At 33.7% G+C, this 12670-nt stretch overlaps 1 protein-coding gene across 1 annotated transcript; it reads left to right on the top strand.

Moving 5' to 3' along the window:
- Positions 1-11432: 11432 nt before the first annotated feature.
- On the top strand, positions 11433-12124 carry LOC125877922 (defensin D1-like). Its single transcript, XM_049559214.1, has 2 exons — positions 11433-11509; positions 11744-12124. Exons 1-2 carry the CDS (start codon positions 11449-11451, stop codon positions 11944-11946), a joined length of 264 nt encoding a protein of 87 aa, XP_049415171.1. The 5' UTR covers positions 11433-11448; the 3' UTR covers positions 11947-12124.
- Positions 12125-12670: the final 546 nt, after the last annotated feature.

Here is a 12670-nt window from a genome sequence, read left to right as displayed (position 1 = left end):
TTATAATTATACAATAAAAGTATTCCCCTGCCCAGTTCTCTTTTGCCTTTCTCTCTTTCTCGTTTTATACAAACACAGATTATACAATATAATGTATAATTTATGTTTGTATAAAGCGAAAGAAAATTGTATATACACTTGCAAATACATATATATTCGTCTTATACATTTATAATTATACAATACAAATATTCCCCTGCCCAGTTCTCTTTTGCCTTTCTCTCTTTCTCGTTTTATACAAACACAGATTATACAAATATAATGTATAATTTATGTTTGTATAAAGTGAAAGAGAGAGCGATTTTTTATATACAAATATTTTTGTCAACGATTTATACAAACGAGAGGCTAATAACAATTTATACAAATGGTCTGCCAGCGAAATTATACAAATCTGAAGGAGCCAACGAATTATACAATTGCTTCTTTTTGTAAATATGTATAGCGAAATAGACATAGCTTTCAATTGTATATGTATAGCGAATTATACATATATATGTTTGCTATGGAGCACAATTATACAAACTTTGTTATATCATACAAATATGATTTTTTTGTTTCCTATATGTGAAAGTTGCTCTAATCTTTTCCATATAATTTGTTTGATTTCTAAAAAATGTTAAGTGTACTAAAATTAATTTTATCTTTATTGGTATTTAATTAGAATAACTTTTTTCTTAAAAAAGTATATCTCTGAAGTTTAAAGCTTTTACAATTACGATAAATTGGAGAAGTTGTAACCATCTTTAAAATTATAAGTATTAAATTCAAAATTTAAAATCTTTCTCTTTCAATATTATTTTTATCTTGGAGTTTGATTTTTAAAAACATCTTTTTTAAAAAGGCATATTTAAATTTTAAAAGTTCTACAAATCATAACCATCTCAAAATTATTTAGAATTAAATTCAAATTCTAAATCCTAATATTTTGATTAACTTTTTTTTAATCATTTAAAGATAAGTTTTTTGTTGTTAAACCCAAAATTTAAATGCAAATATATTTGGAAGTTAGATTTTTGAGCTGATTAAGATTTAAAAATATTTAAAACATAGTTTCTATGTTGAGTAAATTAAAGGGAAAATGCACAAGTACCCCCAACCTATGCCGAAATTTCAGAGACATACNATTCCAGAGACACACTTATACTATACTAAGGTCCTAATACCACCCCCACCCCCCTCCGAACTTATGTTATAAATAATTTTCTATCCCTTTTCGGATACGTGGTACTATCAACCAGATAGCTTAAAAAAATTGTCAACACACGCTGGGCTCAGAAGATAGTGTCACGTAGGCAAAAAAGGAGTAGAAAATTATTTATAAAATAAGTTAGGAAGGGTAATAGGACCTTAATATAGTATAAGTATGTCTCTAAGATTTTAGGCATAGGTTGGGGGTACTTATGCATTTTCCCTAAATTAAATAACAAAGCTCCTATAAATCAAATAAAGTGGGGAAGTTGTAACCATTTCAAAAAGTTCTTAGTATTAAATTAAAATTATAAACCTTAATCTTTCAATCAACTTTTTATAATCATTTTAAGACAATTTTTTTTTTATTGTTAAACCCAAATTCAAATACAAATATATTTTTAAATTAAAGTTTTGAGTTGATTAAGATTTAAGTATGAAATTACTTTTTAAACTAATAAAAATTCAAAATTTTAAATTGATATTTTTTGAATTTCAAATTAGAACTTCTAAAAATATAGGACTTTAGTTTAGTTAAGATGTGTCTCTGGAATTTCGGTCATAGTCTAGGAGGTACTTGTGCCTTCTCCCTTTTATTTTAAGAAGTTCTTATTTGAAATTAAAAAAATATCAATTTAAAATTTTGAATTTTTATTAGTTTAAAAAGTAATTTTGTTTTGTATAATTTCACTTGATTACTTGTACTTATTGCCACTATTTTTTAAGAAAAGGGGTTTTCCTCTCCTTTTAATTTTTGATTTTAATGATAAATATTTTTTGTGCTACCGACATGTGACAGTTTTTATCTTTTTTTTATTCTACATAGATAGGAGCAATTTGTTTTATAATATAGGAAAAAAGTCGATGAGAACTGTAACAATTTATTTCTTTGTTATTGAAAATATTTGCCATAAAGGTATACAAATCTTATTTGCCATAGGGTTAGGATCAGTTTCTTGGTATGTGAGTGCATTAGTTATGAATTGAGGTCGTACAATGCGCCTATCACAAAGTTAGTTGAAAGTGCTCTTACCGATTTAATTTAGAGTTTTAGTTTAAACTAAGGTCAACTTCAAACAACCATATCTCTCATTCTATAATGAACTAAGTGGCTCATGACCTGTCAAATTAAATTTCTATGAGTCTCTTTCCAACGTCATCGAATTTGCTTCATTGCGAGTTCAGAATAAAAATTTATGATCATTTTATCAGAGACTGCCTGTGCTGAAAAGTTGATGCCGCTATAGCGAGAATCAGGGCACTATAGTGAGCCGTTGTAGAGGGTTGCACAAATTAAAAACTATTTTCAGACCTAAAATGCTATTTTACTCCCGACACTCATTCAAGGTCATGTTAGGGCAAGAGAGGGGCGATTTCTTCAGTTTTCCATTGATTTTCTCCTTCAAGGTCGTCCTTCCATCAAACTAACACTTGTTTGATGCTTTAATCCTTAGAAAATATATGTGTGGCCCTAAGGGATGGCTTGAATTTATTCTAAGGTGGGGAAATTTGAATTTATGAGAATTTTAGGGTGCAAGACCTTTGGCTAATCTTAAGGTGTATTCTTGATTTATTTATCGTAATTCACTAGTAGAACCATGAAATTTATAGTTCTAGGTGAATTATTGGTGGGGAAGCCCTAAAATGAGTGAAAAATCATGGGGTTGGCCTAGGATTTGAGATTTTCATATAATCTTGAAATATTTAGGCTATTTGGAATTGATTTTGTATTATATTATTATTTTAGACCAAGAACAAGTTAAAGTTCACAAAATGAGTTAAGGTTCACAATCAGACTTCTGCAACAGTTGCTTGGCACCCAGGTAGGCTAGGTTTTCTTAATTGAGTAGTTAGACATGTTTTCTATTGCATATATTATAGATTGAAGGGAGGTTTCAGGCCAAGGCCTTCGGGCACGAAGCCTAAATGGTTAAAGCTTGTTGTTTGTTGCTATTAGGGAGGGAAAATAATAATGACTAGGGCTAGTTCTCTAGTTGTTGATTGTTAATCTTGAGTTTCCTTATTGAGGTGATTTGCATATAATTATAAGGTTATATGTTTATGAAATTGTTGAGTTATAGTCATTTCTAAAACTTGTGGTAAATAAGGGGAACAAGATAAAATGGAAGAATATTGATTCATGGGACTATGGAGATATTTATCAGTGAATGAATGTGTGATCATAATGAAGTCCAGGATTTTGGGCTATTGATATATATGTGTATATATGTACGTGATGGTTGTATGTTTTTGATTTATGTATGCATGTGTACTGCTTTGTAGTATCATTTGTGCAATGCATGGTAGAGAAACATATGAAATAATATCATGTAGGTAATTTCATGCGATGAACTTGTGTTTGTGACTTGTGGTATTCAAGTGGTATTGTTCATTGTATTTGTGATTGTACATGATTGTTTGTGATTGTTGGTTGACTCGGGTACCACGTCGGTACGAGAATACTAATGGTTGGCTCGAATACCACATTTGGTACAAACATTAACAATTGGCTCGGGTATCGCACTAATAAATGCGCTAACAACTTGGGTTTGGGTTACGTGAGAGGATCATGTATTTAATTGTGATTCCATTAAGAGGACCCAGTATTTTCATTGTGATCATGTTAGATATGTAGTTATGCATTGTTTGACCCAAGTGTTATTGTTTCATGATATTGTGTTGAAGTCTATGTGTCCTTGATTGTTGTTACATGTGTTGACATATGGTTATGATATTGTGGGTTGTGCATATAAATCTAAGGTGATGTCTGGAAATCCGAGTTATGTGTTACTTGTGATGGTTATGGTATATTAAGTTTATCAGCAATAGAATCCTTAGGATTTATTCTGTATAATTGTTTTAACTATTGTCTTGAATTTGTGAGGACTCAATGTTTTAGTTGTTTCTAGTATGTCTTCTATGTATCATGATGTTATTAATTTATTGAAATGATAGTTGTTAAGTTAGACAAATGACCAGAGTTCTGATGTATGGTTATGTATTGGGACTAGCTATGATTGTCCAGTGTTTTTAGGACTTATATGATAATGGAGAAGTCAAGATGGATGAATTGGTCTAAGGCGTCAGTTTCATGTATTGTTTCAAAAAGGGCTAGGATAGTAGGTTAATCAAATTAAGAGTGGTCTTGTATTTAGGAATCTTAAGGTTAGAAGGGTTAGACTATGATATGACATTAGTGGTGGCCTTGTATTCGGGAATTCTTATGTGATAGAAGAGTTAGGTTATGATATGATATTAGAATGACATCACAGGCAGACTTGGGAAGCCTTAGGGTGACATAAAAGACACGCTTAAAAATAATCAAAGTTTGCAGTTGAATGAGGTATGAGGTTGGGACCAAAGTTGACTAGTTTTTGGTTTTAAACTTAGGATGGTGAAATCTCGTGGATATAGACTTGGGGTGGTGTAATTTTCATATTGCATGTTTCCTCTTGAATGGCTACTTTATATTATGTGGTAGGTTCAGATCGATCAATGATGCATGCCGATGCGTGTTGTTTGTACTGATACTACTCTTGCTATGTCACTTGACACAATTTGGTTGCAGAAATTGAGTTGATGTTTTATAGGTGAAAGCGATGATGATCACGCATACTTCTACTCTTTTTTTCCTATGGTGGAAGTTGTGTCTTATTTCTTTTATATAATGTACTTTTAGTAGCTCTTGTGCTTGTTTAGACTAGCTAGCTCCTTGGGGTTATTAGTTTGTTTCCTTGTAAAGTAGCTTGGAGATTTTATAGCAATTAAAGATGTCTTCCAATTTATATAAGGTGGTAGATGATGTTGTATTTATTTTCCGTATGGCTCAGATTAAGTTTGGGGTTGAGGGTTCTCCTATATAGGTGTTAGAATAGGTGCCCGCGTGATTCGGTGGGTTGGGTCATAACAGAGAACAAACACAAACATATTTTTGAAATTTGAGCTGAAAGTTTTCATTAAAAATATTTTATCATGTGTTTAAATACTTTATAATTGAAGTATCTAAATAAAATTTAATATCAATTATATTTGAAATTAATATAAATAATTATGTGTTTGAACCGAAACAGATAAACCATTCATAAGCTGATTAGTGTATGTTGTTTATGAACAAACTGGACACAAAAAGCTTTACCAGTTTAACTATTCCCCGCTGCTAAACTATAGAGATACAAAACTTGTGAAATTCCAAGGTATCATACATGCAGTTTATGAAGTAATAAAGACTTTTAAATTTGTAATTTTGAATTAAAGATATGTGAAATGTATCGAAGAATTTGTGTTTTAAACATGTCATGTAGAAAATGAAAATTAAAAAGTTGTCCAAAAAAAAGAACGAGACTTCTCTTTGTAATGGATCAAAAAAAAAGTAAGACGAACAAATTAATAAAATAGAGGGAGTAAAAGATAATGTTTTCAAATGCTGATAATGTGAAACTCAAATTTCACTTCTGCCAATATGATACCACAGATATAAATACAAATATATTTCCTCATTCCTAACCAATGTAGGCCCGCAAACATGATGTCTGCAATATGTATTAAAAATATATTGTGCTTGTATTAAGGTTTTAGAATTTGGGGTGTGTTCAGCATAGGAAAATGTTTTTCTAGTAAATGTTTCTTAGAAAATCTTGTTCTTGGTTGGTGAGTGAAAAATATTTTCTAGTGTATAATTGGTGAATAAAACATATTTTTTTAGAAAACAACTTTTATTTTTAGCTACAGAGTAGAAACATACTTTTTTAAAAAATAGTTTCTTACTTAGAAACCAACCTCGATAATCAATCTGACATTCAACCCCGACCCCCGCCTCAAGACTTGACCTCGATCTTGGCTCGAGACCCGACTCCTACTCCGACTTGAGACCCGACCTTGACTCTAGACCTCAACCCCGAGACCCGACCCAACTCAAGATCTGTCCACAATGCTAGCCCTTATCTGAGACTCGACCCTAATCCTAACCCAAGATTTGACCCCAACCACGACCTGAGCCTGACCTCGATTGAAGACCCAGCTCTGACTCTGACCCTGTAACACCCCAGAAAATTTTTGAACTAAGACTCGAACCCTTATTTGTAGCGAGTGAGATTTTTGCAAGGAATTTAAAATTTCTTGAGTGTTAAGGTCACTAGACGTAGCACCTTGAGTTCCAAAAAGAATCGAATTGGAAATAGCAAAATCTGAAATTTTGCAAGTTAAGCTAAGTATGAGTTTTGGGTCAAATTCAAACGACCATAACTCCTAGATCAGGAAGATTTAGGTGTGCTACCAGATACCTAGGAAAGGTCTTCGAATTATCTTTCCACCGCCACCGAGTCTGCTCAATTCCGAGCTCTGAGTAAAAAGTTATGACGGATTTACTAACGTCGCGCAAACCTGGCAGCAGCTCCGCGACGCGGAGCCAACACGGACCTCACTGCCTGGTGAAAGATCTTTCCGACTCCCAGTTCGTTTTAATTATTTCTTTAGGGGTATTTTGGTCCTAAAAACCCTTAAGAGGTCATCTAAATTGCCCTAGACGTATAGAAAATTAGTTTTCTTAAATCTAAATCCTCTCATTCACTCCAAAGATTCCACGCTCAAGAAATTCAAGAAAAAACTAAGGCTAGGGTTCTTCTTCAAAGGTTTTCCTTCAAGTTGCTTCAAGAGGATAATTCTTTCAGGTATGTAAGCTTCCATAGTGTTGGGTTTGTTCACCCACACGCCAATCATGTTAATTTCAGTGTTAAATTTGTTCTAGAAAGTTGAAGCTTTGATGTTCTTGTTATGTATTCATGAAATTGCTTTTGTTCTTGAATTGGGCTGAGATTGAGGAGTTCTTGAGGTTATTGTGTCAATTTAAAGAGTTGTTAGAGTTAGATTCTTGTGTTCTTGTGCTAGGTATTTAAATCTAAAGAGAGATTGAGAAAAAGAATCGAAGTTAGGCGAATTGGGGTTAGGAAACAAAGAAGAAATTTCGTCGGTCGAAATTTGGAACCCCCTCTGTGTCGCGCAGCCACTTCTCAGATTTGGGAATTTCTGTTTCGCGTCGCGGAGCTGACACAGAGTGTTCTGCCTCAAAAGCCATTTTCGAAACCAAAATTTAAATGCTTCTCCGCGTCACGGACCCACTTTCAGATATTGACTTTCAGTCTTTTCTCATGTTTAGCTATCTAAAATCATTCATAAACATCATGAGACCTTTTCTATCACAAATCACAACCTTGAATTCAAATCACATTCAAGGTAGAGTTGAGAGTCAAGTCTTGAGAGTTCTTTCAAATATTTTTCAGAAAATCCATTTAAGTCCTTTTGAGGAGTCTTCTACGATTTCTAATAACTTGTTTCAAGACTCGAGCAAGTGAGTACAAGTGAGGAGAATGTATTCATGAGTCTACTTTATCATTACAAGATCCTTCATACCATGAAGCATAAGTCTTAAATTCATAATTCACATTCAAGAGAGAGTTAAGAGTAGAGTTCAAGAAAGCCTTTGAGTTCAATTGTGAATCCTTTGCTTTGAGATCAACTATCGATTTGAACTAAGTTTTGAGGAAGTAAGTCAGAGAATAAGAAGATTTACATACATGAGTTCCATATTGTTATGTAGACCATCGAGTCGAGTTGTTTCATGCCCATAATTCCGCATGAACTTCGTCAGTTGAGCATCCTTCAGAGAAGTGGTATCTTCAAGTTCTATGCCTTTTAAGTGTTGAGTTCCTAATCCCTTTTGCGAAGTATCTTTGAGTCCTTGATTTGAACATTTCATGCCCATAATCCCGCATGAACACTATTAGTTGAATAGTCTTGAGATGAGTAGTATCATTGAAGTTCTTGAGTTCCAAGTATTGAGTTCTATCTATGGTTATTGAAAACCTTGCACTGAGTCATTCATGCCCATCATTCGGCATGAACCATATTTTAAGAAGTCTTTTACAAATGTTTAAACTTTGTTTTAAGACTTTAGTTTTGAGTTCAGTAAAGAGTAAAGTTGAAGTTCATTTCTTCAAAAGTATATGGGGACTATGTATTCCCAAAAAAGTTTAAAATGTTTTCACATTTAAATAAGAACGGAAAACTGAGATTTTCAAAAGAGCCTTTGAGCTAGTGTTTCAGTAAAGAGCCTTTGAGCTAGTTTTTCAGTAAAGAGCCTTTGGGCTAGTTTTCAGTTAAAGAGTAAATGCTTTCACAATAAAGCAAGAGAGGAAACCTTGATTTCCAAGATAGCCTTTGAGCTAAGTTTTTGAGCAACTATCTCAAATCACAGAAAGAGTTTTGTTTTTACAAATATATGAGCAAAGTATATTTTGGGAGTACTATTGAGCACCGATATGGGGATGCGAGTTTAGATAACTCAAGTCTCTATAAACCATGTAGCTAGGGGTGTTCACGGGTTGGTTTGGATCGGTTATTGGTCAAAACCAAAGCCAAATCAACTTAATCGGTTTTAAAATTATCAAAACCAAACCAATCCAAATATAATATACATTTACCGGTTTGGTGGTTATCGGTTTCGGTTTGGTTTGGTTCGGTTATTCGATTATTAACCATACACAAAAATAAAAGAAACAATTCATTCAAAAATGTGAAAAAAGTGACAACAATCCATTCAAAACAAAAAATAGTTAGAATGACTTAAATTACCGAACTTTCGATCACTGAATTTACTATCAATAAAACTTTAAAATTCACTATATTGGCCTAGAAGGAAGAGACAATAACATTTTAGTCCCACAAAAAAATGTCATAAACACTCATATTACATGAAATCAATAAGATAAATGTTTTCGCTTTAGGCATTCTTGCTTTCAATAAGTAAAGTATAAAGAAATTTTAATGAAAACATATATAAGATCTTTAAAATTATTTATAAAAATAATATATTAAGTATGTATATTAATAAAATATATGTATATAATTCATCGGTTCGGTTATTTCTTCGATTTTTTCGAATAAAATCATAACCAAACCAAATACTACCGATTTTCAAAAATCTAAAACCAAACCAAACCAAACCCAAATAAAATCGGTTTTATTTTATCGGTTTGGTTTGGTTTTTCGGTTTGGATCGGTTTTTATCCAAACCGTGAACACCCTTACATGTAGCCATCATGGGTAGTAAAGGATCATACTTTTTAGATGACTCCTTAAGATGCTTTTAGCATAGACTAGTGGATCCACATAGTAGTTCAGGTTCTATACCGATGGCAACGTATAGGACGGTCCTTGGTAACGTGAGGTAAACCGTTATACCATCACTTAGGCTCATAGTGATGGTTATCGGTTAGAGAATCTCCCACATAAGTTATTGTATTCTTATATACATAGTTAATTGTATTTTTACATATATTTCAGAGTTATGTTGTATCCTTGCATACACACAGAGTTGACAACATGTTTTTAAACAGTTTGTTTCGTTATATTGCATTAGTTTTAAATTGCTTTATATTGAAATGAGTTCAGTCATATTGAGTTGAGTACCCAGAGTCAAATATCATATCTTTGAATTGAGTATCTAATCTCTGAGTTGAGTATCTTACCCTTGAGTACTTCTGAGTTGAGTAAGTTTGAGTAGTTTGGGGTATCTTTGAGTATTCCTTGAGTTGAGTAAGTTTGAGAAGAGGTAAGTATGTTTCCTTTTTATCAAGTTTCAAGCTTATGTTTATGCTTTAGAATTCCTCTTACATACTCGTACATTCCACGTACTGAGCCATTTGGCCTGCATCTTTTCATGATGTAGACACATGTATTCAGGATCATCAATAGGAGCTTCGTTGATATATCTGGAAGTTCGAGTTAGCTATGGTGAGCCTCCTTATTTTCTGGAGGATTTCATTTACTTTTCAGTTTAGTCAGGATGTCGTGGGTCTTGTCCCGACTTCCATCTTTATCAATTAGAGGCTTCATAGATAGTCAGTATATTTGAGAAGTCTGTATTATTTTATTAAATATTTTAAAGACTTAAGTGCCTATTTTATGGCGAGTTGAATATATTATTTTTATTCTAAGTTATTCATTTGAGTTAAAGTTTTTAAAAAGTTGAGTTTATTGAATTTTATTCAGTTTTAAGCTTTTGCATACTTAAGTTAGTCTTCTGCTTGTAGTCAGCCAGGATGAGGGTTCGCTTAAGGACCAGCAATGGTTCTTAAGTGTCGGCCACGTCTAGGGTGTAGACTCGGGTCGTGACAGACCTCGACCCCGACCCCCACCCGAGACCTAAACCAATCCTTAACCGAGACCTAAACCCAACCTTAACCTCAACTTGAGACCCCGACCCTGACTCGAGGCCCAACCATGACCCTGACTCAAGATTCGACCCCCACTCGAGACTTGACACAGATCCAAGACCCGAGACCTTGACCCCTGCCCGATCCTGACTCCGATCTGAGACCCAACCTCGACCTCGACCTAATACCTAAACTTGACCTCGACCCCAAACCTTGATCCAACCTTGACATTGACAGTTAATTTTCAATTTTTGAACCCTGATTTGACATTGACACCCGAATCGAGACCCGAAATTAAGACTCCAACTTGAGACCCGACCTCGACTCGAGACACAACCCGCCTCCGACCTAAGATCCAACCTCGACCCAAGACTCGACCCCGACCCGAGACCCTGACTTGTGCCACGACCCTGACCCGACACCAACCCAATCCTTGACTCCGACCCGAGCTATGGCCCTGACCTGAGACCTGATACCCTTGTTTGTACTTATTCACGTTGAGGATTTTATTTTATTATTAATAAGAGGTTGCTAACGCTCACTTTTCTAATAAGAAATAATAACACTTGTTAATACTAGTAAATGAAATTTCTCTAATTTTCCTGAACATCTTCTGCATATTTCCTTACAAACAAAAACATGGAGTCGTTGTGTAATTCCTTACTAACCTTGAGTTCGACAAAGTAGTCCATAACCTTGGGTACAATTGTGAAAATAACATGTATTAACACAAAGGGGTGGTGAACTCATGAAAGGAATGTGTGGAGATATAGAATTGATCAATTAGTAGAAGACTTTATTTCTCAAGCTCTTTGATCAATTCAAATTCTTTACAAGTAAAGTAATCCTAATTTTGTTGGACTAATTCTTTGTACCTGATATGTCATAATTTAATTATCCATCTCTTATGACTAATTTATCAAATATCCAACGTAATCCTTGAACAAATCAAATGGAATTAAGTTGACAACATGAGTTTCCAACACTATAAATACCACCATTTCAATTGTTTGATTTCACCACAAGAAATCAACAGAAAATAAGAGCTATGGCAAAATACACTACTTTTCTCGCCCTCCTCTTTTGCCTCTTCCTTGTTGCTGCAACTGGTGAGTCGAATTCTAATGACATGATTCTATAGCAATTTTAAAAATATTTTTTTCTTATTAAATTTTGTGACTAGTCAAACATGATTATATAGCTACCAAATGTAATGATTTGTTTAAAATTATGAATTTTTAAAATATTTATTTTTTTAGGAAATAAAATTTATTTAGAAATTATGATAAATTTGCTATCTCAAGTACATACCATGAGGTTTCCTATTTTCTCATTTTTTGCAGAAATACAAATGGCAGAAGGGAAATATTGTTGGAAAAAAAGTGACAAGTGGAATGGGCCTTGTCAATACTCTTACAAATGTAGTTATCATTGCAAACACTACTATGGAGCTAAATATGGTATCTGTAAGAAGTACAAACCATGGGGTCACAAATATTATTGGGCAAAATATGCTTGCTATTGTTACTCACCTTGCCACTACTAACAAACTTTCAGAGCCTCATGGCTTGGCTTTGACTATGTAAACAAATAATTATGAAGCTACCTATTTTATGCGTGTAACAATGTAATAAGGATGATTTATGTGTTTAATCATTTTGGCCAAGATTTGTGTGATGACAATTGTATTGTGTGCTTTTCTATGAGTTTTAATTGATGTGAACTATGATATTTTTCTATATAAATATTTATTGTGTAAAGTACCATGCAAAAAGAAGGCTTACATATATACATATAGTGAAAGACGACAAAAGCTATAAAAGATCCATCCCAAAGCCTGATAGGCATCAATATAGAACTTTTTTTTTGGTTTCCCATCCGGTGTTCGATACCCATATTGGATCCCGATTAAATTTGGATTCGCGCCGGAAAGTCCCACATTGGGGGGTAAAGCACTCCCTAACAAAGGCGACTCCGTACCCAAGGGAAATCGAACCCGAGACCTCTTGATTAAGGATGAAGGAGTACTTACCACTCCACCACAACCCTTGTTGGTGCATCAATATAGAACTACTACAAAAGACTGTGAATAGAACTAGACATATACAAATATACAAACTTTCGGAATAAAAAAGACTAGTCAAATATACAGAAGAGATGAGTCAACTCTAGACACTAGTAAGCTCACCCTCAATCTACGATTATCAACTGCACTGCATGAGGATCGCGATCGACTAGAGCTCAGATCTACATCACGAAAAAGAGTTGCA

The sequence above is a fragment of the Solanum stenotomum genome, chromosome 9 (assembly GCF_019186545.1).
Source record: "Solanum stenotomum isolate F172 chromosome 9, ASM1918654v1, whole genome shotgun sequence".
In the NCBI taxonomy this organism is placed as follows: domain Eukaryota; kingdom Viridiplantae; phylum Streptophyta; class Magnoliopsida; order Solanales; family Solanaceae; genus Solanum; species Solanum stenotomum.
Note: the sequence above shows the minus strand (reverse complement) of the source record. Positions and strands in the feature narration are given on the sequence as shown.

Excerpts from the sequence above, each read along its gene's own strand:
- LOC125877922 (XM_049559214.1), top strand. The coding sequence starts at position 11,449 with ATGGCAAAATACACTACTTTTCTCGCCCTCCTCTTTTGCCTCTTCCTT. Across the intron at positions 11,510-11,743 it reads CTTCCTTGTTGCTGCAACTG|AAATACAAATGGCAGAAGGG; the intron begins GTGAGTCGAATT and ends CATTTTTTGCAG.